Below are 27,456 nucleotides of genomic sequence, written 5' to 3'. Positions count from 1 at the left end.
TACTTGCTGGAATTTAAACCCAGTACTTCTTATCTGCTATATCAAGAACATGAAGAAATTATTCCCTTCCTCTTTGCATCATGGTACTCACTAACTTTTATCATTGGCTGTAGAAATTATATCATAATATTACATTTTGGATTTTGGAGTGCATTTTAGAGTTCCAGTTAAAGTATACTAGCAGCATGAAACACATTTTACATGTCAGAGAACCCACAGTTGCCAAGGGTGGAATTCATCACCATTTGAGGGAAGTACCCCAGGCTTCCTTTATAGTCAATGAAGCTTTGGCCATGACCCACCTCATTTTCAAGTTGAGGTCTAAAACGAGTAGTAAAAGGCTTTGTTTCTCTTTGCTAAGTATTTTGTGAGCGTAGGATGACTGTTTCAATTATGGATACATATATGGATACATATATAAGAAACACAGATTCGTGGAATAATTTAATTTGCAAGGGAGCTCCAGAGGTCATCTAGTCCAGCCCCTTACTCAAAGCAGGTGTAATCAGGTCAGGTCACTCAGAGCTGTGTCCAGTCAAGTCCTGTTACGTCCAAGGACAGATATTCCATAATCTCTCTGGGCAACCTGTTTCAGTATTTAACCACCCTCATAATAAAAAATGTTTTCTGGTATCTAACTAGAATTTCCTGTTTTCCAACTTATGTCCATTACAGATGTCTAAAATCAGCTGAGATCTGCCCCCTAATGCAATTAACAGGCTCCTCTATTACAACATTGTGTTTGTGCTTGCTTTATTTGAAGGTCTTTGCAATATGCAAAGAGTTTTCAAACCTGTGTTAATGCAAGGTGTGTTCCAAACATTAGCAAGACAGGGAGTTATAAATGGTCTAAAAGCTCCACCACAGTCAGTACTTCTGGAAAGGCGAAGTAATGAGAACCTTCCTCTCAGATGCCAAGTATACAAGTTAAGGAACTCCTCTATGACAATCAGGTTTTGGCCCTCTCTTCAAAAACTAAGAACAAAGATCACAAACAAAATCAATTACAAAGACCAGTGTTCATTTGGAGGAGGTCCATCAATAGCTGGAAAGACTAAGTAAGGGGAAATCAGAGATGTTATTGTGATAACTAAAGAAAATATAAGAAATGAGAGACTCCAAAATGAGAGCTGCCCAGCAACTGCTGGGTAAAATCTATGCATTAGTAATAGACAAAGCTCATCTGCCTGCTTATAATTCAGGAAAGGCCACTGTGTTGTTATCAATATAGCAGAATTTAAATGAGAAATTTTGGTGGAGACCATCATTTGCACTTCCTGTTTGGTTAGAAGGGCATTGTAACAGCTGTTTTTCTCACCAAAAGCAGCTGGCTGGTGATATTATTTTTCAATTAATGATACTACACTATGAATAGATTACTGCATGTAGACATGAAAACAATGACAATTAGTGAAAGAAATTAAGCGATGCAACAAAGTAGGTTTTGGTTTCCATTTAATTGGAGGGTAAGGAAAGTCAGAGATGCAATAAAGCCCTTCTGGACACAGAGAAATTTGTATGCCGAAGGCTCTCAAAACAATCCAAGGCAGACTGAGTGAATGGATCTAGAAAAAGAATTAGAAAAGAGAAAAAGAGCGGGCGTAAAGATGCAAAAGACTTAAAGCAGTGTGGAGAAAGTCTAGGGGATTTCGATTTTTAAGTAAGAATGCAATTTTGCACTGAATCCTTAAATGAACAGAGATTTGAGTTATTTAGAACTGAAATGCTGTCATTTTCTCTCTTTACACTGTACACACATTAAGGCAAGCTGTGTAATTGTGCACTTAGTAGAACATTAAAGTAAAGCTTTTTTGTTTTACCTTCCAAATCACAATAGAAGAAGAGATGATATAAAAAGGAAAACAGCCTTATGTTAATGGAGAACACCTTGCTGCAGTGACACTTGTCTGGCCCAAACTGGTGAACTCCATTCAGTATTTTAACTTGTATTAATGCTAGCTGTGGAAAATGTAGCCTAATTTGGGTGTATAAGAGGCAAGATCTCTATTAATTAGTCTTAAAGCTCTGATGTACTCCTTCATCGTAAAATGAAGACCAAATAAAATAGTTGCAACAACTCTACCTCTGTGCACACTTATTAAGTCTTGAACCACATCACTGAGTTACAGAATATTCCCAATTCTTCTCAGAAACAAATAAAAGCTCCAAACAACAGGAAGTAAACAAATGATGGATATGAGCTAGGAAAAAGATCTGCTTTGCACATACGTGACTTATAACCAGTACGATAATTGATAATCTATGCTCTACACCTTGCTATAAATGAACGTGTGTGTGAATGTCAGCTGGTGCAAACCAGATTCTTTGCTTAGAGCTCAGGTTTTCTTCCTTTCTTGCTCCACCCTGCTCTGCCTTGTGCTCCTTTTCCAGACAAGAAGCAGGTGAGCACATTTAGATACTGTCCATGTACAGCAGGATGTCAAGAGTTCACATTCCAAGGACTCACACTCCATAATTCACACCTTGCAGAAACACAGGCTTTTCTTTCTTAAACATTATACAATAGACCTCTCTGTCTACGCTTTACAGCCTTCACACATTTATTGTTCCACTGGCTTGCCCTGGATCAGAAATTGATGAAATCTTCCTTGGAAGTAAATTGAGTGACAGGGATATTGAAATACTGATATTTCTGTATCAGTCCCAATCTTCTTTGTTTTTACAAAAGCATATTCTTGTGGTTGGTGAAATCAGGATTAACGTCTCTGTCTGAACATTAATATCACCTCCCACTATCACACTCTCTACATCACTCACCTAAGATCTTGGAAGTAGAAATGCTAAAATTTCTCTCTTTTTTGTTTCAGCCTGTAGGAGAAATAGCCTGATTAGTAATTACCTGTGTAAGAAAGAGTCCCAGCAAAGAGTGTGGGAGCATAAAACTGCTGTAAGAGAGAAGTCAGGTCATACACTTTGCATATTAGTTTCTAGCAGAGTGAGTTCTCAGTGGACAGTTTTATATAGTATGAGAACAAGATGTGCAGAGAAGGACAAGCTCTAGTCAAGTATCTACATCCCAACTGGGAGCCAAGCTAATCAGGAATTTTCAGCAAAAGATTTTTCCTCAGAATACACCAAATTGTTATTTTGTACTTGCTGTACATTTAACACTGTTAATGTCAGGAAAAAAGAAGGGGGGAAATGTTTAAACATTGGCCAAAAGCTGAGGGGATTCTTCAGTTATCAAAGCCCTCCCTTCCTGCTCCATTTCCTTTCCTCTCTTCTCTCTGCATTTAAAGGTTGTGGAGGGCCATCTCTTCCATCTAACACTGTGGTTCTTCTTCAAGTCAACTGCTGAGGGAGAAATCTCTTTCCACCGAGAGTATTTCAGTATCCCTGGTGCTGGGCACCTGAAGCTGGACAGCCACCAAAGGACATTTGTCCTTTGTGAAATATAGTTAGAAGATCAAGACCAGAACTGGGAAAGAACCTGAAGAATGGGTGACAGGTGAGCAGCCTGCAGACAGAGCAAGAGCTAAGGCTTCTGGCATACTTTGGAGTTGAGGTTGGACAAACACTGACTGGTTCTTATGGAGCCTCTGCCTGGGGAAGCCACTACATGGCTCCAGGGTTCTCTGGGAAAGTAGAGGAGAGAGCCACGGAAAGGAAACAACCCTCCACATTATGCTTTATGCTATGAATTTCTGTAAATGCTTCACAGCATTTCTACACCAGCTGAGGAAGCAGTGCATTGGCTTTCTGTTCTGCTTACCGGAAAAGAATATGAAAGAAATATCTGAAAAACCCAGAGAGAGGTATTGCAGGTCATAAAAAGCATTTGTACAATATGGATAAAATCAAAACTTCTTTCTCCCTGACATCTGCAGAGTGAAATATGAAAAAACACATAAAACTATCCTAGAAATGCATACGCTTTTTCTTTAGAACTTGAATGGCCACATGATTCAAAAATTAATGTATAGAAATTCTATCAGGATTTGTGTTTATTATAGTGTTCTTCACACCTCACTCTAGTACAGTTTATTTGCTACTTGTTCTGCAAGTGCTAAGGAGTTTTGTTTCCTGGCCCATCTCTCAGTAACTACATGATGGTCTGTAAAGGCGCAGAAGATTCTGACTACTGAGGAAAAGAGAACGTAAACATATCTTAAATAATCTACAACTCCATCCTTGTTTCTGTCTCCTGATCTGCACACTTTCTATCAACTTCATTCAATTTACACTTTGATGCCTTGCTTTATCTAGTCATTATATTGAGTTTACATGGCAATTAACAAACTCAGGTTTTCTGGCATTTTTGAAAAGAGAAAGGATCTCTATTTCTTATTTCTATATGTTTTGTGATATATTCCTTATGTGACTCAAAAATTACTTTCTTTTCCCCCTCTTACAGCATAGGGATAATTCCATCTCATTTTCCCAAATACATTGTTACCATAGATGTTATGTAGCTTCAGAAACATAAAAATATATGCCAGTAATACACTGAAATAAATACACTCCTTTGTACCAAATTCCAGAGAAATACTTGGTATAATCAGTGTCTTCCTTTTACACACCTTGCATGTTTTTCCCATAGCATAGTTTAGAGAATCTTGCAAAGCAAAAACCACTGGAAAGTTCTCTAAACTGAAAATGAAAAATTATTACAAATATAGTAAAACATTCAAGGGCCCTTAAGAATATTTACAGAACACAGCACATTTTATAGTCAGATTAAACTAACCATTACATAAATAGTTTTGACATTTATATTTGCAATAAGGTGATTCATACAATGTTCTAAAATGTTGGCAAGGATATAATTTTTCAAAAAAGTTATAGCTTGACTTACCGGGAAGTACAGAAGAAGTGATCCAAAAAGAATGGTTTCCAACAGCACCAGCCCTGAAGCCCTGATACTCTAGAAGACAAAAACCAATACAAAATATTGGAAAATTCTCTCTGTGTGCCAATTAGATACAGGGTTCTTTGCAGAAGGCACCTTCACTTTTGTCAGTATAAGGCTTCCACAGTAACGCTTATTAAAGCACAGTATTAAGCTGTCTGTCATACTGGCATGCTCCACATTCTTTCATTTGCAGACCCATTACAATGGCTGTGTTTTACAAAATCCAATTTAAAAAAATCATTCTTTCCTACGTTAAGTACTATTCAACACACATTACCTGGATATGTTTTCAAACTGCTAAAATTGCTCTCAAGTGTGAAGAGTTATGGATCATGGGAATTACAGATATGAATTTAACTGTAGAATTTCTTCTGTACTATTTACATTTCAAGAAGTCCTTCAAACATTTTGACTTATTTAATATTAATGACTTGGCCTCTATAATACGTATGAATAATCCATAATTTTACTAAATACAGAGTGTGCTGTTAGATGGAAAGCACCTTTATTTTTCCTGAAGTTTCGTACAAAGATGTTGATTCAGATACGAACTTGTCAGGATTGTAAAATATCATGCCATTTCCTCACTGATTCTAATGCAGTCCCTCTGTCATAGTTTTCTTACATTTTTAAAATTTAAAATACACATATATATAATTGTTTTCCTAATACAAAGTGAATTCCAACGGGTTGGATGATTTATGTATAGTGCATCTACATGTTATCTAAAAGACAAAACCTCAACGCTGCTTCCCATTTCTTTAACCATCTCTTTCCCCTGAGACATTGTTTCATACACTGTTCTGGAAGAACACAGTGCTTTCCCAGATTCAAGCGATGCAGGCAGATAGGACAGCAGAAGATGCTTAGCTGAAAATTTTTATAAAAATCCCCTTCTTTTCCATCATAAAATCCTCTTGTGGGCTGGAATCAATGGTTTGTGGTAATCTCTCTAATGGTTTTAGATGAGAAAAATTTACCTTTCAGAAGTAAGACAATCATAAAAAAAAGTTTCTGTCTGAATAGATTTACAGACAAATTTCTGGTGTCCTGGCATCCAGTTTCTGCTTGGAAAAAAGACTGGTGAAATTTTCTAGATAAAAATTCAGCTTCACAGTGAAACTATAATCTTACTCATATTTCCTATTTCACAATTCATTTTTTCAACTGGTCACTTTTACATCATCTAATGTACTGAACATAGCTTGAAAGACATGAAGAAAATTTTCAGGAAGCCTTTTTAATATGAGACAATTATGGAGCTACCTAAAATGGTGAAATTTTGCAGCAAAGGTTGTCTAAAGCATGTATATCAGCAGACATCATCAATCATCAACACCCTACAGAAATGTCCCCCCAAAAAATTATCATGAGAAGTTACTTCCAATGGGTATTCACATCAAAGCTTTTGTTTTAAGGAAAACACTACTGTAACAGCCCCAGGGGCATTTTTGTGCTACTGATGCTATTCTAGTCACACTTAAAGCCTGGAGTGAGGATTATGAATTGTTTTTCACTGGTCTTAAGATGATAATGGTGGTTATTTGGTTCAACCACTGCAAGATTTTCCCAGGAAACCTTATTTCCTTATTTTTTGGCCAGAATTTTTCATGTATTTGAGAATCATTATTATGGCTCCTCTTTTCTAGACTTTTCCAATTCTTTCACTTTTCCTTGTGGATCTTAACCTTAGACTTTCATATTAAAAGTTCCATATTAAGGATTGCAAAACTGTTCTGCTACCTCTCTCTAAAATTGCACCCTGAAACTGCAAAATTTTCCAAGAAATGTTTTTTAAAAAGCAAAGCAAACAAACCACTAGCAAGTACCTAAAATACTGTAACTATCTTTCTGAATAGAATGTAATGCCTGCCTTAGCAATTGCTGAAACTTTAGTATCAGCCCACAAGTGCAGCTTATATCTACACTGGGTTCCCACAATGCAAGGCATTTGTTTCAAGAACCCAAATTAATTTAATCTTTTTTTCTCTATTATTATGTTGGGTAGCACATAAACAAAATCCCAAATGCAAAAAGCTGGGAAAATGGTACGTGAAATGCCAGTGTCAGGTTTTTTTGGCTCAAGTCATCCCATTCTTCAATGACATATCACATTCAACTGAGTCAGTACTTCATATCATTTATCTCTGTCACTTGGATAGATGGGCAACTTCACCCACTAGTCTGCTAATGTAAAGATGGTCCAGCACTCCCGTACTGCATTTCCCCGTATAACAGCCCTGCCCTCACTTCCTATAGAAGGATGCTCCAGAGAGACACTCACAAAGCATACATATATCAACAGTCAAAAAATTGCCCAAAACACATTGGTTCTGTATTTGTGAGACACTCATTTGCTATAAGCATCCCTACAAAACAAACAAAGACCTGAAGGGATGATAAAATCTTTTATGGCAGCTGTAATAAAATTGTTTATCTACCCATATTTCTGTATTCAGATGGATTCAACTTTTTCAAAAGGTACTATAAAAACCAACACATACAGACAACTTTCCAAGATTGCTTTCTGCAGATTGCTTTCTGTTCTGTTCTAACACCAAAAAGCTAGAAGCAAAAGTTTAGATGCCAGTTATGAAGTCATTAAATGGAATAATTCCAGGGTATTTTAATTAAGAAGTGACTAGACTCCCAATTATTTTATAGCTTAAATGTTCAAAGCTATGGATCATGCACACTGCTTTGACATGTATAATAAAAAGTGCAAATATTTTTACAAACTATAAATGGGTATGTTAGTTCACATTTCTAATGAACACATAAATTTAGCCTAAGCAAGACATAAATCTTGTGTGCAGCAGATGAAAAAGGAAAGCTTAAAAAAGGTTAAAATCTGCCTCCTATAACACAGATTTCACACTTAGTGATACAAAGTTTCCAGCACTATAACGTAAATTTTTAAGAAGCACTATAGGACCATATCTACAAGATTTCTTATGTGGCCCTGACTCTGCCGTAGCTGGGAGCTCCACATGTTTTCATAGAGTATTTCTTCACAACATCTTTGTAAGACCATGGTACTTTACTCATTGGGAATTAATGTAGAGGGGTTGCCTTGCCCAACACTATACCAGACACTGGCAGAGGTCAGTGAACTCACATCTCTCGTGATCGAACGATACTCAAACCACTGAAGAAGCTTTTTCTTTTCATTTTGTACTGTATGCATCTATATTTTTTGTACTATATGCATCTGAATATGACAGAATGGCCAAGAAAGTTGCTGAAATGCGTATCGTACACAGAAGATGGAAATGATCTAAAAAAGCTGGTCTTTGAACAGCTTCTGTCTGAACATCCTTTTCTAAATAAATCTTTCACATTCTCATCAGTCTTTTCTCATTGAATTACAGCGGAATCAGTGCAATTTTTTCTGGGCAGCATAATCATAAGATAACCTGCAGCAGGGGCAAAGAACTTCAGCATTTCTAGCTCTGCTTCCAAAACAATGAATTAACCCATGATTTTCTTCTCACCTGTGTTGTGGTAGGAACCATTCCCTGTGAATTCTGTCTATGCACTTCTGTTTCCTTCCCTAAAAGAAGTATGGCTTACAGAGCAACTCTGGAATTCAAAATGAGCTTGAATCCAGGTTTTGACTGTGCTTTTTTCTCAGTCTTGGATATCTGGAGAATAAGGACTTTAACCCAACATTTACAGATACCACAGCTCTTCCTAACAGGATTCTTCAGCAAATGGAGTAGAGATGTGGCAGAGATAAATGCCATCCACGGCAATGAAGAGAAGCCCAAAACTTCAAATAAGAAATAGTACAACCAAAGAACTCTTTTTGTGTAACTGCAGAGAAAAGAAAAAAATGGGATGGAAATGGAAGCATCAGAATTCTCCCAAACTACATTTTTGAAACTCTAATTGTTAATTTTCTCAACTGCAAAGAAAAGGAGATATTTTAATAACAAAAAAGTAACATGAAAGCTTTTGGTTTAGAAAAAACACATACATTGGTTTAAAATATATATATGACTTTTTTCTTCCGATAACCCCCATTATAGCCCGAGAGATAAGGTCCAGGAAGTAAAGTCTTCATCCAGCACTTAGGCTTTAATAACAGGAAATAGCTGGAGGGGAAAACCAAATCTAAACCAGGATTTTTAAAAATTAATTTATTAAAGATATTCTATGTTTGATAGATGGAATTTCCACCAGTCTCTGAGCACCTGTTTTTCCGCCAAAAGTTGAATCCTTCACTGAACAGACTTTGCAAATACAGGCCCCTAAGGCACGGCTGTGGGCAGCATCAGAATTGCTTGACTTTATGGGAATCTGCAACATCCACAGCAGTGAATACATCCACATGCCTCAGGAAAAAAGTCTTTGCTCTTTTAAGAAAACAAATGAAAGAATGGAAACAAATGAAAACCCAAAGCCTCTACCAACTGGCGCCCACCTATACTGTCTGCACAATTAAAATTCTCAAATGGAATTCAAAGAAATCAGGGCATTTTAGGATACAGCCCTGAAATTCCATGCAGTGGGATTTTCTTCCACTTGCATGTAACATTTGCTCAATTTATTTTTCTCTTCCTTAACAGCTGTTCAGTTTTTTGCATCTGCCTTGCTTGTTGGCATTTATTTTGTTTTTTGCTTATTTATTTCTCTTGCTGTTCATCTTGTGTACAGTTTGTTTATTGCTGCTTCATCTGTGTGCTCATTTCCCTTTCAGGGTTTTATTTCTATGTTTACTTATTTGTGTCAGTAAAACTGTCCTTTCTGGTTTTCCCTGTCTCACTTCATGGATACATATTGCTGACACCTAAGTGATATTGCAATTTATTTTGCTTCTAGCTTCACACTAACTTTCAGACTTAGCTTAGCTACCTCTACCATACATTTTCCACATTCTCTAGGTTTCTTTGCTTTTCAATTACCGAGATCTTGGTTGAAATAATTAACAATAATAATAATTATTGATATTAATAACAATGAATAATAATAATTATTATTATTGATAAGCCAAAGGAGGAAAAATAATGATTGAACTAGGCATTAGCTTCAATCCAGCCTCCATCCAGAAATACTGGACTCAAACCAAAAGGAAGCAATTAAAATAGTATGTCATGTACTACATTAAAGGTCAAGACCAGGTATGTACTGATCTTTAACATCTTCCTCATCCTGAGCCACAGTAGCTACCGTCCTTCAGTTCTGCAGTGACCAGTAAAGTCCACTAAGACAATTCCACCAAATCTGATGCAAGTTGTCAGCCATGCGAGAAAATCAAGTGAATTGCAATCAGGTGTTTCACAGGAAGCTATCAAAGGGCCAGCTAGCAAAATGCAATATTAAGTTTAGGTACATGGTAAAAAATGCAAATAATGAAGCAGTGTGAGGATACAGGACGTACAGGCCCCTGTTTGGTTGGCTCGGTAACTTCTGAATCACTGGGTATGTAATGTTACACCTACACAGAAAAATCAGCATGCTAGAGCAGTAAAATGCCTTTCATCTGTATAGAATGTACTTTGAGAGGTGTTTATGGAAAAAGTGAGTTCAGATAAACCAGTATGCCTTAGGCAGTGGCACAGGACTCATAGCTGAGCACATACCCTCAAGCTATACAGCCACTACGGACTGGACTGGCACTCCAACTCAAGGAGGAAGACGCTAGAAATATTCACAGCAACTCCTCCTCTCAGCTGGGATGTAACCACTAACAGTTGTGAGATGCTACTGACTGCTCTGCATTTAAGTGACTACTCAAAGTTAAATTAAAACTATTCACAACATCAGGAAATACTCACGGTCACGACTGGCTCAGAGGTCAGTTATCACCTCCACGTGAGATTCAGGATTTGACTGCAACTCTGCAGCTGGGTATAGGGTCAGAGTCATGGCACATGACATCACGCTACATGATGCAGCATGTTCAGTCTATAAACAAGTTCAGGAGCAGCTACACGGAAATTGCCTTTGTAGACTTCCCCTTGGAAGACTTGTCCCTTGTTACTTCCATCACTTGCCTTTACTAAGGAGAGTTTGGATCTGTCTTCGCAACCACCCTTCAAGTAGGCTGCTACTAGATTGCCCGTTGGCTTCCTCTTCGCCATCCTAGCCAAGTTTAGCTACCTCAAGCTCTACCAGTAGGTTATATGCTCTAGTCCCCACTAGTAGTTATCCACTGGACTCTCGCTGGTTTCTCTACACTCGAACCATGGAGCTCAAAACTGGACCCAGTATTTCATGAGTAGCCTCACTGGCACTGAGTAGAAAGAAATAACAGCTTTCTTTTGTCTTCTCACCGTCTTCATGTTGCTTAGTATATGGTTTTCTTGGATTGGGGTGAGAGCTCACTGTTAGCTCATATTCAGCCTGATTCCACTGGAGCTTACCGGTCTTCTTCAGTCAGGCTGCTACTAGGACATTTGATTATTGGAAAGATCAGGATAAAAGACAGACTTAGACATACGATATATGAACAGACACCTTTGTTAAGACAATGGTATCAAGGCAAGCTATCTTCATAGTGCTTCCTCATCCATCTCCTTCCAAGACTGCGTTTCAGCCAGAGTTTTTTGATCTATCTGACTACCTGTTCCAGTTTTGGATCTGAGGGAGCTGCAACTGCATGTGTCTGGAGCATAAAAATGGAATTTAATTTTCTCTTCTTGGTATTACCTTCAGCTACTTCATCAAGAAATTCATGAAAACAAGAGGGCAGCTCCTGGAGAAAAACTGAAATGGTGACTACAAGAGCTGAGGAGTAATCACGCATAGTCCAACTCTCAGATGTCACTGGAGAAGAACAGGTAAAGCCAGATCACGTTCATGTCACAACACTTCAAAGCAGGATTTCAGTGTTACTGCATTGTTTGGTTTGCTCCTGAGGCTTTCTCCATGGTAGGAAGGAACCATTCATCAGCTCCATGCATGCTATTGCCAGTCCACCTCTCAGTTTAGAAATTTACTGTAGATTGCCTGGGAAACTAATGAGGGGGTGGGGAGTTCCTAGGTAGCACAGACCAAGTATCCCCCATCTCACCTTCTGTTTCCCCCTACCAATTGCCTTAGTGGAGGACACGTACTTGACTAAGCATGCAAAAAATACTGTTTGTGAAGGGCTGCTTTATCCCTTGGGATTTGCTCAGTCTTCAGTCTATCCATACTACCTAGACCACATTAATAGCCTTTAAGATAAACCGTCACTCCTTATCCCTGCGTCTCAGAAAGCAACACCATTTTTGTGGCAAATCACATTAGGAAAGGAAAGTCATACGTGCCTCTTGGGCACTGCAAAAGGGTCATAAATAAATGCTTAACAATTATTTGCATGAGGAAAATTTAAAAAAACATAGTCAGCCAAGTTGCATCAAGTGTAACGAAACAAAAAGCTAAAATGATGGATAAACAAGCATAGAGGACATTGCATTTCAATCCTCTGTGGTCCTAAGCAATCCAGGAAATAAAGCAGCATTAATTAGCATTGAATTTCCGAACATCATCAGACAGAGTCATTGATGTGAGTGTTGAAAGTATTTTCAGACAGGAGAAAGAAGAAGAAATGAAAAGCCAAAATAAAATTAAAGTAACTCTATATCTGCTACATTGTGCATCACTGAAACAACAGAACTGTAGACTTTTGGTGTCAATCCAGGAAGTCTCAGATTTCTCCAGGGCCACATGTCACTGTGTATTTTATGAGCACGGTACCATGGAAACCCAGTGAGGGGAAAAGGTTGGCATATTTTGATTTTTTTTCACTTTCGTTGAACAGTTCTGCCACTTTTATAATATAAAGAATGACAAAGTGGGGTTGTGATTTAAAGAAAATTTCCTTTTGCAAAGGTGGCTTACTACCAGAATGTGAGCTTGCCTTACAGATAAATGAGGCCTACAAGAAATTATTAGAAAAAAGTGAAGACAGATTTAGTTTTTGATCTTAACTTTGAACACAACATATTCATACTTATTGAAGTGTAAAAGACATCTACCACTCAATGTACAGCTAGAAAGCACATACGGATACAAGACAGAATGGTACAGAACCAAGCAAACAGAGAACAGGTTTGCTCTGCTGTGCTAAGTTGATGTATTTGAAGTGACCAGATAAAGTACTGCGCAAAACTGTCTCAAAACAAGTGAAACACAAAGCTTAGCTAAAGGTACATGCGATGGTAGTGCGCTTGCTCTCCGGTGCTCCCAGGAGTAGCTCTGGCGTGACCCTCGTGGTACAGGTCTGGCAGATCCATTCTATTCTACACATGAGGACACAGATGCGATGAGAAGTTATTGGATTGTATTCCCAAATCTGTCTCTTATCTGAAAACCCTTCCTGTTTCAAATTCTTGTTTCCTGGTACAGGTGGTTCTTCTATCAAATGACAGAAGGGAGAGGAGATACTGTCAAGTTGAAAATATTTGGTCTGAAGTGGAGCTGGTTGAAATGTTTTATTACCAGTTCCTTTTCTTACTAAAATATGCCTTCCCAGTAAACAATTTTTTTTCAGTATGACTATAGTTTTGCCTTGATTTCCATACACTGTTTTTCTAAAGTCCATTGAACCTTTTTCCTGCCTCTTATCCCATATAACTTTTCCCAATTACAGACACATTGTTATCTTTTTCAGTGAAGAAGCTATGTGGAAAAGCTAAAGTGCTAATTTTCAGAAATTTTATTTCACTTTAAATTTACCTTTAAAATTTAATTTAATAAATAAAATAAATAAAGAAAATAAAAATTTAATAAAAATTCCTTTAAAATAAATTCACTTTAAAATTACCTTAAAGAAACAGAATATAGAGATCTTTCTTTCTAACCCTGAGGTTGAGCTACAGCAAGCAAGATGTTTGGCTCCTCTGTTAAGAGACAAAAGCTGGACCTGCCAGTTCCCAGACAGCCACCAACATTAAAAAGAGCAGAAAAAAAGTGGAGCTGCATTTCATCGTGGTGTTTACCTTAATACTATTCACACCCGGACGAGGACTACTAGGGGTTAAAGAATGAGCACAAAAGCAACTGGAAGGAGTCCCCTGAAGCCTCAGTTAGGTACCCTGGAATGGTGCTGTGATCACTTTTTTATTTTTGTGATAATAAATTCAGGGACTGATTAGGACTGCTACTCAGGAAAAAGGAAATGTCAATTGTCATAACAGACTATGCTTTCATTTTATTATTGGTGGTTGACGTACAAAATTCAACCCGCTCATTCCCAGCTAAGTGCAGGAAACACTCTTCACTACAAGGGAAAAAGGGTTGTACGTCTTTTGAATTTTTTTTGTAAAATAGTCAAGATGAAATTCAGTGTCCTGTTCAACCTCTTACCACACTGACAAATACTTTTAATGATAATTGTTCTATTTGAATAATAGGCTCCTAATAGAACGTGGATTGCAAATACAGTAAATTTCATAGCAAAGGCCAATTTTCCAAAGATAAGCCTACAGTTACGTGCTGCCACTTAAGCTATATTGGCAAATTGTCAGCATTTTCTGGCATTTTTCGGTTTTGTGCAGTATTCCTAAACCAAATAAACATAATTCTCATGTTTTTCCATTTCCACTAAAGAATACTTACAGAAAGGTCAAATTTTTTTCTATTACTAGTTATAGCTGAGCTCAAATAGAATGCAATTATTAAATTTACTTTTTACTTGGAAAAAAATCAGGAAAAGCAAAGGTCAAGCAGCCATCAATCATAAATCAATTTCATTAAAAGTGCACAAGATGTCAGGGATCCAAGAAATCCTAAAGGACTTTATTTTTCAATTCACATGGTCCTTGATCCTTTCTGTTATACAAGTAAAGAAACCATTACGATGTATCATGATGAAGATAAGGTGTTCTGCATTATGAAACATAGGTCCTGCTGCATGTAAGTTGCACTACACCACCTACAAGACAGATATACTTGAAAAAACAGTATTTGTTGGTGAAGAACCCACACAGCGAAAATGGTTAATGTCCCAGGGACATCTTTTCTTGTAAGAATTGGGATTCCTTCCTTGGGGACATACTGCTTAGATCAAGATACCTGGTTCTCACCAAACAGTGATGAATATATAGATGAAGGAAAATCAGTAATGAGGTACATAATGCCTAAGTTCAGTTTCAGTCTATTCACATCCTTACGGCTAATTTAAAAGCTGAATATGTAAAATGATGATCATCAAAATTCTAGATCACTTAAAGGGCCTGTTTCATTAGGTTATATGCAATGAAAGGAAGATGCAAAGGCATTATGGTCTTCAATAATAAATTGAAAGTTTTTTAATCAGCAAGAGATCAAACAGAATATATAAAAAATCTGATGGAATACAAAACCAAATTTCACAAGCAGGAGGTGGAGGTGGGGCTGAGTTAGCACGTTCCCCTGGTTTAGTTTACAAATAGCTTCAGAACACCTGAACTGAATTTCAGGTTTTTTTATTCAACATGGCATCACCTATTACAGAAGATAATACCACAGCTCACTAAAACAGTCTCTATAAATTGTAGTTCAATCATGTAGAAAGAAATAGTTTATGGTAAATTACAGGAGAAAAAAACAACCTGACTGCAAAGCTCAAGATTCGTAATATCTCAGAGGAAACAAACTGAGAATGATGTAAGAAGAGAAGGGTTAGAATAAATCTGATAAAGATGATAAAATCTCATTATTCACATGACTGAGAAGGCAAATGAACTATAGATTAAGATCATTATACTAATTTCAAATCAAACAAAACCTCCTAATTCTGAATATTTTAAATCCAACTAAAGTTTATTTTATTCACTTTTATTTTACAAGAGCCAAGTGGCTAAACTGCTCCAAACTAACAGCTTATGATTGGATCTGATAAATGCTGATCCCAAAAACAGTGAGATTTTTCAGCTCTTCAGAATTTATTACACTAAGTAACGTCTCATTGAGTTTAGATCATGGATTGTAATAGAAATAAAAGCACATTTGCCTTTGAAGGAAATATTGCTATGTATAACTTAATTATTCTTCCTACCACCGTATTGCTGAAAGCCCTGGGTTAGCCTCAAGTTATTGCGGACCCTGCAGAAGGAGAAAGTAAAAACAACTGTCCCCCCTCCACAAAGGTAAGAGTTTAAGATAAGGGAGAAGGGGCGGATAAGAACAGATGGAAAGAACAACGGAACAACAAGGCAATATCACATCTCTTAACAAGCCATCAGTAGTCCCAGCCTATCAGCATCCCACCTGTAGTCACATACTTTGTCAGCACTTGAATCTGAAGGCGTGATATGGAGAAGGGGATGCTCTCAAAAAGCCCCTACCAAGCATGAGGAAAGTATGAAGGAAACAAGCGGTGTTTCCTTCAAGGTGTTTTTTGAAAAATGTAACAAGATGACGATGATGGAGGTTGGTGTTGACACTTCTGTTTCAAAGAAATGGCATGAGGAGACAGAGAAAAGCTCATGTGGGAGTTCAAAATCCAAGAGGTATAGCTCGTGTACGATGTCAACAGGGAGACGCAATGAGGACAACAGGACGTGGCAGGACACAAAACTCTTTGCAGCTCCATTTTGAATAGATAGGAGCAGGTTATGACTGCATCTGCCAAGGCCAGCTGAAAGGACATTGCAGTAGTCAAGTCACAAGGTAACAAGCTGAGACAAGAATTTCAGGTCTGTGGACCAGCAGAAAACATGTATTAAAAGGGAACTCAGGAAGAGTTCAGTAAGGCTTAGACATAGCCAGAGGCAAAGAGCTCCAGAGTCCAAAATGAAGTTAGATAACAAGCAGGTTGCTACAGTAACTAAGAAAGCAGTAGCTAGGGATGTCTTAGAGGGAAGCAGGAGGAGATCAAGGTTTCTTTTCAGCTATATTGATATTGATGAGAAGACGTCAGAGAAAAATGTCAAGATTTTATTCCAGACAGAGGGAAGCACATTTGGGACAGGGAAGGCAGAAAGCAATCTGACTGTGTTCACAGCACAAAGTCCTAAAGAGAAGCTGACAGCATAAGGCTGCTGCTTGTGAGGTATAAACCTTGAACTTTCGCCCAAAGAAATGAAAAAAAGAATGAAGAACAGGCATATGGTTTAGTCTGAATGATTTGTGTTCAGCTTCCACCACATGATACAGTCAAAAAAAACCATAAAAAGCAGCACATAAAGTTTCTCTGAGGATGCTACCATTAAATTAAACAATAAATTAAAAAAAAACCAGTAAAAAATGCAAGACTTTTCCTAGAATAAGGTTTCCAAAACAGTTTCATTTCTGTTATTTGAAAGTTCTCGTGCTACATTTTTTCTGATATTGTTTGTTTTCCTAGTTTCTTCATTTAAGCTATTTCTTCCTTCTCTTTGAGTGAAACTTTTTAACAAAAAATATTTTCTCATCTTCAAATGTGCTTTTCCTTAGTTATACTGGTTTTCAGCATCAAAATGGGGTCCAGACACTGGCACACTGGAACACAAATGCCAGCTGCCACAAAAACCACATTTCAGTCACCAAATCTTTGCCCAGTCTATTGGCCGAATGCTCTTCCGAGATACAAAGAGCTCATCAAGCAAACAACTGTCACTACAACATTCTCCAAGCCTTCCTGGTTGAAAAGTCCCTCCACTACAAATTGGGCTCACGGTTGGAATAGTGGGTGAATCATGTCCGAGCTTACACTTAGAGCTTTAAATCAAAAGAAAGGCCTGCTTCAGACTGAAGTCTGCTCTTGGAAAGGGAGGCATGCCAAAGACCTCGTGCAAGCCACCAGGGACTTTGCTATTGCTATTGATTGTACAAGGAAGGTTCACAGCAGCATACGGCTCCAAGACAAATAGCAGGATAAATAAATAATGTCACCTTATTCTGCTGGCATGACAGGAAGTCCTTTCCCAGGAAATGTGTAAATGCCCATTCACAAACCCGAATGAAACTTCAGGTAAATGCAACTGTCCTGAAGTTACTGCATCAAAGAATCAGTGGGGAAAGCTTATTATCCTGTAACAGACCAATTGGTCTACTCAGCTTCCCTACAGGGGCCACAAACACAAGACTCAGCAAGTATCAAAGACAGAGAGTAAAAGACAACCAAAATCTTAGCAGTTTGCTCAGTTTAATTTCAAGCTTGGAAAGAGCTTTGAAAAAATTATTCTATGCTGTAATAGTTCTCTTTGTTGGAAAATATATGCTGAAATTCAAGGATTTGATTACCTTCATTTTACATAATTTATTTTAAAAGTGAAATCACAGTGTAATACAATTAAACTTACATATGCTTTCAAGGCTACTACAACTTTATCTCTGGTGACAACTATTTTCCCAGCCAGCACCCTACACTGAAAGTGCACTACTACCAGCTCCATTAATCTGAACTTTGGGGCTCTACATTGTAGAGTTTTGTGAAGTATTGGTGTAACAGATGAAGACAATGATTCATAGACTGCAAGGTTTTAAACAGCAAGACATTAAGGTTAAAAGAGTAAAGGCCAGGAATTGGTCTCAACGTCACGGTGGAGTGACCATGTCATAGTCCACAGGTGAGTCACATCATTTCAAGGTCAGTGCAGTCCCCGATAAACCATGTATGAATTCCAGATAGGCCCTAAGGTGCTGTGTAATAACTAAGTAGAGACAAATGTTGGCTTAATATAAAGATATAGAGAGAAGATTGTAGCTTTTGAATCCTTAGAGCTACTGTTGAGTAGTGACGAAGTCATTTTTAACACGCCATTAGGGGCAGAGTCTCGTGAACACTGTATATAGCCTTTTTGTGCTTCCTACTGCCCTGCTCTTCCCATTATCTCTTATCATGAGACTGAAATCAACCAACATTTTATATCTAGATCTTTATTTTCTTCACACTTCAGTTTTTCCTTAGGCCTAAAGTGTCTATAGTGGAACTAGGTTTATTTTTCTATCCACAAGTACTTAACTCATCTAAACCATTTAGTAGAATGCAAATACGTACAGATGTAAAACCTCCGGGCTTATGGAGCGAATGCCACAACAAACTCAGGGCAATACCACCGCTGCAGCCATGCCGACCAATGCCTGCTGTCTTTGGGAACTCCAGCAGCCAGCGCCTCACCTCTGATTCTCAACTGCTGGCACAGGCTAAGAGCTCCTGCACTTCTTATCTTTTCAATATGGCACTCTGCAATTATTTATGTGAGAGTTAAAAAAGTACAGCATCCCTAAAGGCATATCTTAACTTCGCAGAAAAATGGGAAAGGACATTTTATGAGTTCTGTTTTATGTATAAAGGGAATGAGAATTCCACTAAAAACAACAACAGTTTTGAAAACAACTTTGTCAACGTCTTTAAAGCTGCACGCCCCAAGACTACAATAAACTTCCCTGAGAAATCACAAGAAACTAGGTTCTCACTCTATGATATGATGAAGAAAGGGTGTATAAAGCACTGCACAGAATGTGTATGCGCTGAGTGAACTGTCAGGTATGCCCACCAGCACAGCATGTAAAGGCAGCTGCTCCATCTGCGCAAGATCTCTTCCCTCCATCGAGTTTCCACTTCAGCTGAAATGTCAGAAATTGGTGTCTAGGGAGAAAAAAGCAGAATGTGCACCAAAGATGAAAGGCATCTAGGCACAAGCACATCAAGATGCCACTGCAGAGTTAAAAAAAAAAGGAAGGATTGGCTGATTTACATTAGCAAAAAAGGTATGTTGCAAAGCCAGCATGCTTTAATATTTAAAGATGTATCACACATCAATGGCCTGTGATTATCTCCCTCTGAATTACTGCATCCTATCATGGCTGCAGTAAGGGAGAAAAGACATTCTTGATTTCTCAGTGTAAGAAAGGGGAACTACAGCATTAATTTGCATGTTGCCTTTCCATCTATGTGCAGTTTTGTGCAGTGTTTAAAATTGCATTCTTCAGCGACTATCTCCACAGTTTTGAAATCATATTTAGCAGAACACTTAAAGGTATTTACACTAAATGGAAAAATAGGAAAGAGGTGGCATAGAATCTCTTAGCCACATTGAACTCCAAACACTGGAAATCTGTATTCAACAGAGAGTAAAAACCATATAAAAAAAGTCAGTTGTTGTTATTTGTTCCCTCTAGAGAAGCAAAATGATTTATTTTTGTTGATGATTAGCCATGTGGTCTTTTTAACTGTGGGTTTTTTTCCTTGATCAGTGCTCCAGATACGTATTTTTCTCTGCTCATTAAAAGTATTTGCATTTCTGTATTTCCAACAGTTCTTGAGTGTTCATAAAAGGGGGGGGGGGGGGGGGGGGTGTGGGCATCAGGGGGAGGGAGGCGAGAAAGACCAGTATAATAAAAGGTCATTTAGTTACAAAGTTCTAATATTTGTGATCAGAAATGGTCTTGAATGAGGCAAAGCCCTTCATTTCCATGGGCTCTATCACTGTCCTTCATCATTGTTAATGCCTTATGACAACACGATTCCAAACTGCTGTTTTAAAGACTCCCTGCTAAGCATTTTTTCCATTGTTTTTCAGAGCTGAAAACAATCTTTTCCAAGTGCGCTGGCTGCTGTCAGTTTTACCACGATGTGCTGGATTTACATCCAGAGATGCTGGATACAGACACATTAGGAAGACAGAAAAACCAGATCCCCCAAAGGTTTCCTCCCACCTGCCCACGGTTCCCCTGCCTGCTCAGAAGTTGGCAGCACCGCGGTGCATGACAAGGGAAGGCGATGGGAAAGTAGCTTGGCTTTAGTGCAATTACTCTGAAGCCTTTAGCATTGATCTGAATGAGAATTCACAGCAAAAAAGACCCTTTTGACTAGGTCTAGTGTGAGTCAAGGCTGGCACCACATTCTCATCTCTTGTTCATCACCAAAGTAGCAATTAGTCTCTTCCACATTACGGCTGAGATCAGCTTCTCCAGCCTCTTTGACAGTAGTGGTCGGTAGTACTTCTTAAGGGCACTTAAAATTCCTCACAGCAGTTGTATTCTGCCTGGTAGCTCCATGTTTGAGTTGGTATGGCCACTATGCAAAGGTCAGTTATTTTCAGCTCTTCTTTCTGATTTATTTGAAAAGGCAGCCTGATAACTGATGAGCTTTTTAGGTTCTTTGCAAGCGATGTCCATCCACAGTTCAGTACTTTTCTAAGAACTTGTTTACAATGCAGCTGGTTTCCTCTCTAAGGCTCTGGTAGATCTTTAGCCCCTGAAATCCTATTTTAATTTTGAAATAAAAAAATATCTGTTTTTTCTTTATATTTATTTAAACATTCTGTTTCGTTCTATGAAAGAAACTGTGCTGTATAGCTTTGCTGCCCTTACGCTGCATGTAATCAATACTGCAGCTGGTCACTCCCTGTTTGAGCTCTCTATTGGTTCATGTAACACTGCTCATGTAGATGAATTCTCCTATTTTGTCGGTGCTTTTTGTTGCAAAAGCACTGTTCAGCTTCTCGTTATTTGTTTTAGCATCAGTGATTTCTGCCCTTGCCCAGCCAGCTCTGGGCAGATAACTTTTGTTAGCATCATACTTTTTGGATATGTTTTTAGCAGTAACGTTTCCATTATTCAATCAATAATAATGGCACAGCACACAGGGATGTTTGCTAGTGTTCACCTTGAGCTGATTTGTTTCTTAGTTGTTCAACTTAGAGAATGTTTTGCATCCCTGTGTGCAGCCATGAAGATCTGATTCTGTAGGGCTGCAAGTTGTTCTGCAAGATCCTCTCATAGTCCGCCAAAGCCTTTTGAAAACGAAAGAAATAAGAGGAGCCTACACATTTATCCACTGCTCTACAATTGCTAGGATGCATATCTAGTCCATCCAAAGTGCTGAGAGCCTCAGTTGAACCTGTTCCTTGTTTTGCATCCAGTGTCCCTTTACCTCTCTTACACTGCAGAAGCCTCAACATCTCCCCAGCTGCAGTATTCAGCAAGATCACCCTGTCAGGGGAGTCTAATAAAACTTCAACATTTCCACTACTGAGGAAAAAAAATCTCTTTTTCCCAGGCTCCTTTGCACCCTCAGTCCTTTAATCCCTCAGTGTCATTAAACCGGTGCTGTCAGATGCCATCAGCTTTTCTGATGGGATTTCATCCATTTCCATCTCCTGAGAGTTTTTCAGCCTCTTGCAGCTTCTGCTAATGCCGGGCTCAGGTTTTCCAGCTTTCACTACTGCTTGGCATGAGGGTTGTCTAGAGTAGTTAAAGGTTTCTTTGAAGTGATCTGCACATCTGCTTTCTCTTCTGTATTAGCTGTGAATGTTTTTTGTGCTTTTTTTTCTTTGTTTGGCATGTTTCCTCCACTTACTCTCTTGCTTTGTCTTTTCCCGTTATAGCAGCAGCATCTGCTTTATCTGTTACATTTTTCATCTTTTTCTGTCTTCCCCTACAATGCTCTTCACTAGTGGTTTAGCTTCTGCTACTCCTTCTGTGCCTTCTTCCCTTTTTTTTTTTTTTTTCATTCTTACCATTTTGGAGTTCTCCCTTCTCTCGGCAAAGGGCCACGTTTTCTGCCTGTAATTTTCTCCAGTTACGACTCTTGCAGTTTAATAACATTGCTGCTGAGCTAATCTCAGGGCTGCTGAGTCACTTTCACCTGTGTTTCACAAAGCCTCAAATGAATTCCTCAGCATCAATCTGAGCTTTCTCACAGTATCTTTCCGCAGTGCCATTGTGTACTGTTTGCCAATGCTGACTGCCGCTCAAAGACACTAATTTGCAGTTTCATTTCCAGGTTGGCAATTCCCACATTTTGGTCAGTGGTACCAGTGATGTACCAGTGGTACTGCGCCTTGGACAAATGAGTTCAATTTTGTTTTGCCACCTACCAAACATGCAAGTCTGTATGAGTAACTACAATGCTTTCAAGAAAAGGAATGAAATCTAACTCAATGACTCTTTGCCAAGAGAACAGAAGAACAGCATTCTGATTCAGAATCTAGTGTCCTACCTCAGGTCAGGGCCTGTGCTGCTTTATTAGGAGAACAGCAGAGAGTGACCCCTCCGGGTCTATCCTCCCAGTTTCTAACAATAAAAATGATGGACTTTCTGCACCAGATGTTCCACCAAAACCACCGTATTTAAACAGACAATAACGGAAATATCTTTCATGATTCCTTCTAAACTCTATTTGAATTGATTTATACTTTGGGATCCATGATATTCTTTGCCAACAAAGCAACATAAAGTTGTGTATAACACCCACTTGATTTTTTTAACCACCTGAGAGATCCCTTCAACACCCTCCAGTGCCATCTTAAGAGGAACCATGAATATTTCCCCACTCCATCCCTGGAAGTGTTTAAGGCCAGGCTGGATGGGGCTTTGAGCAACCTGCTCTAGTGGGAGGTGTCCGGAACTCGATGATCTTTAAGGTCCCTTCCAACTCTAACCATTCTATGATTCTATGATTCTTCACATGTCAACATCTCCCTGTCTTACATGATTTTATACCATATTTCCTGCATTGCCTTTTCCTCTATTATCTCTTGGTTATGTACAAGATGTGTAGCTCACCTAGCCCCTTAAGATCATAATTTTTAAGAGCTTTTGGTGGCAGACCTTGGAAAAAGTAGTCTCATATCCACATGCTTATAATCCACCTTCACGGAGATATAAATACATTTGTACGGCCTCACATTCTCACAAAAGCCCACTTCCCACAGTGATCTACAGACCCAGTAGTTTTATTTTTTTTATTACCATTTCTAGGAATTTGCAAGCATGTAAAATGGACCTACTGATCTTTAGTTCTTGTCACCATTACGGGAAGTCTTTATAAACACAGATGGCACATTTCCTCTCTTCCGTTCCTCCTCTACTGCTATTAATGTAAGGAGCAGCTTACTCCACAATAAATAATTCAGCAGGTTTGTAGAGGAGTTCTTTCAGAAGTCTGAGGAAGACTCATTAGAGGAACCCTTGGAAGTTCTAAAAGAAGAGACTTAAAACTTCAGAGACTTCTGAAAGAGTCCAGCTAAGGGCTACAGAGATGATCAAGGGAATGGAGCACTCCTCTTATGAGGAAAGGCTGAGAGACCTGGGTGTGTAGCCTGGAGAAGAGAAGACTGAGAGGGGATGTCATCAATGCTTATAAATATCTAAAGGGTGGGTGTCGAGAGGATGGGGTCAGGCTCTTCTCAGTGACAGGACAAGGGGCAATGGACACAAGCTGGAACACAGGAAGTTCCATCTGAACATGCGGAAAGAACTACTTTGAGGGTGACAGAGCACTGGAAGAGGCTGCCCAGAGAGGTTGTGGAGTCTCCTTCTCTGGAGATATTCAAAACCTGCCTGGATATGTTCTTGTGCAACCTGTTCTAGGTGACTCTGCTTTGGCAGGGGGGTTGGACTAGATGATTTTTGAAGGTCCCTTCCAACCCCTACAATTCTGTGATTCCAAAGGTTCCTCTAAAGGGAATCCTGGCTTTTAGAAAGCAGTCATCTGGCTTGCTATAGGCTTTGCCTATTTAATACCATTCATTTCGTCAAGATCTTTCATTCGTGGAACGACTTTGGTTGATATTTACCAAGATTCCCTGTAGACCATTATTATCACATCCTAGGTCAGTCATAAATATGTCAAAATGAAAGTCATATCGTTACATCCTGTCAATAACGCTTTGGCAGTAATTGTTGAAAACATCTCTGTTCTCATTGCCGTGTTCTTTGGGACTGGAGCAGTAGATCTTATATCAGTGGTGGATCCTGGCTCAGAGCTAGCATATATTCCATACTGTTGATGAAACTAAGCTGATGAGTGACTTTTCCACAGCAGTTTCCATTTTAAGTACTGCTTGGTCATAATATGTGTAACAACTATGACCTGAATAGCTGAGATATTTCTTCTCTTCTCTAAAATACTTCTGATCTGCATCTGCTCTGACACGTTGATTTTTTTGAAACTAAGGCTGTCGCCTCCATCACGATCTAAAGGGTCCTTATGGACCTTTATAATTCCTTGTCTGAATTATTATATGAACAATATCACAGTCAAGGTGCTAGGGGTGTTTCTTCCCAAGGTACTTTCTGTTGGCAGACCTTAACTTTTCAGGACCTTATCTTTGTGAAGTTAGTATTTACCAGGAGCACTCATAAAGTACAAGCATTAAGTAGTGTTTCGCACAGTCACTTTTACTAGAGTGGTAACCTGATCCCTCTTGCCATCCCATTTGCCTGAGCCCATTTTACCAACCAACAACTGTACCACAATGCCACATATCTACTTTTCATTCTTTCCAGCACTAGGCCCTTAATTTAGCATTTTTTATTCTTAACCCCCATCTTTACTCTTCTAAAGACTTTGAAGAAAGTTTCTTCATATGGTAGCAGGACACAGTTCTTTCTGTTGAAATGCTGTATTAAAAATTACTTCTTGCAACTATTCGAATATTGTAGTGCCATAGGTAGGAAAGAATCAAAAAAATGCTCTTCGCTGACACCCACCCAGCACAATGGAAATTAGCAGTTTAACACAGTAACTTTAATCACAGACAGACATACTAACCTAATTTAGGTTTGTTTCAGAAATAGTTGGAAATTCTCAAAATGCCAATAGTTTGAATAAATTTAAATATCTGTTCTTTCATTTTCATGACTTTCGCCCCTTGGCGGAGAGTACAGAGTTACTAGTTTTCTTCCTTCCCTCCAAATTTCTGTCATTATCCAATGTAACCAGCAGTTTTCTTATGCAAATACTCATTGTTCTCAATGTGTTTGCCCTTTCTACAGCTTCTCATTTCATGGCAATCACACAAGATCTTTCTCTTTTTAAAATCATGCTGTACCAACAAGATAAAGAACGTAAAAGGAGTTCAAGAAAAAACTCAGCTGAATGACATGAAAAGCAATGGAACATCTACTCATCAGTTTCTATTCCTTGAAAACACTGATCATACAGGAAAAGATTGTTAATCACCATATTAGCATTTTGTCTCATTTTTCCTCCCCTTTTCCTTGTGAAATATACATTTAGAGCAAAATCAACTCTCTTCTAAGGTAGCAAAATTATAATTGAATCTGTATCTGTCCAACTAAATGAAATTCAATGTCTCAAAGGTGTCACTTTTCTTTCTGGAAAAAAAAATGTTTTGTTTCATGTCTGGTTCTCCCTCATTCAGATGTCATGATGTCTAATGGTAAGAGGTAATCTGGAAAAAAATAAGCTCAAATTCCTAAAGACAGAAAAGTTCTTTAGAAACAAGGAAAAGTGTGTATATGCCCCTTTGGTATTGCTTTAGTATTAAATATTCAGGTCCCATCTGGTTCTTTACTCATAGCCTGCTTTGGAGAAATGACTATTCATCACAAAAGTAAAAATGCACCTCTTGTTACCAGCAGGTTTTGTGAAATACAAAGTTTCTGTAGTACGTTTTATAAACAGGTATCTTCTTTTTTACTGTAGTAGATACGTATATCAGAACACATGTAAGCGTACAAGTTCAAGAGTGTATGCAATTTTTCTAATCTCTGATCTCAAACTATTTGTGAGAAAATATAGAAATTTCTTATGAACCAATATTTCAGTGTGAAAAAAAATCAAGGCAAATTTGCAATAGCCACACATGAAGTAATCTACTCTGTTCACTTGGTAGGTCTAGAAAGTAAAGCTTTTAGTCACAAAGAATGCTTCTTTCATGATGTTGTCTATGACATTAAAAGCAAGTAACATTACCATGCAGACTAAAACCTCATAAAACCAGAATGAAATTCTTCTGCTAAGTTAATGTTAAGCAACTAAACGGATGCCTACAACAGACATTTCATAATGAAAAACTTTATAAATACAATTAAGTCTGTAATTTGAATCATTTTATGCAATATCATTAAATACAAAGACTCTGTCAGAAACAGAAGAGGAAAAAAAAAAAAGAATGTTACTGCTCGTTCTGTGATTTCCTGCCAGGATATTAAAGTCTTTCAAAATGAGCCACACATTTGTAACAGACACTGTAGGATTAGGAAGACTGTGGGATCAAATGTTCAAAAAACCAAAATGGAAATGCTTATCTAGTTATAGAAAGTGGATGAAGCTATTAATTTCAGTAGTGTAGCATACTGTGCGCACACCTACGTCTCCCAAATGTAGGTAGTGAACATGTGCCAGTTTCAATTCTTTTTTTTTTTTTTTTCACTAAATTGGAAGTTTTAGAGAATATTCTGCATTTACTGAGGCAACAGTGAGATTCCACAAGATATTACATGTTAAAAGACTTTGACTGAGGTAAAAGCAGAAAGTTCATTAGGTTAGTACCTAAAGCATAACTGTAGCCTGCATCAGCAATTTACAGACACTCCTTACTTTATTCATATTTTAGAGAAAAAAAAAATCTTTAAATATAGAATCAAGTTTAAACTTTCTAAGAACTAGAATTATTTTGAAGGATTTCTCTTTGATATAATAATTTTCCAGCTACTGTCTCAAACATATTGAAAAGAAACTTAATTCCCAGCAGTGGTAAAATAGAGACTTTCAAGATCCTGAGACAATAAATACCTACGTGCTTCCTTTAGGTATCTGCGTAATCGGCCCGATTTTCCAAAATTACTTTGAAAATAATAGGTTTCCTTGATTTCTGCTGACCATCTATAAATGTAAGCAGATTTCACTGGGAGACGTAAATTTCTCAGGAGTTTTTTGTTGTTTTTTTTTTCAAAAACTACATAACCTAAAGCAAAGCATTCCTGTCTGG

The 27,456-nt window shown here is 38.1% G+C and overlaps 1 protein-coding gene across 1 annotated transcript in view; it reads right to left on the bottom strand.

Moving 5' to 3' along the window:
- Positions 1–27,456, bottom strand: part of GPR158 (G protein-coupled receptor 158) — a 194,124-nt gene that overhangs the window by 71,326 nt on the left and 95,342 nt on the right. Inside the window, exon 5 of the mRNA XM_074157470.1 lies at positions 4,817–4,885. Within this exon, the coding sequence (XP_074013571.1) occupies positions 4,817–4,885 (69 nt within the window). The remainder of the gene's footprint in view (positions 1–4,816; positions 4,886–27,456) is intronic.

This window comes from Numenius arquata, chromosome 12 (assembly GCF_964106895.1).
Source record: "Numenius arquata chromosome 12, bNumArq3.hap1.1, whole genome shotgun sequence".
Lineage (NCBI taxonomy): Eukaryota > Metazoa > Chordata > Aves > Charadriiformes > Scolopacidae > Numenius > Numenius arquata.
This window is presented reverse-complemented; position numbering and strand designations above follow the sequence as displayed.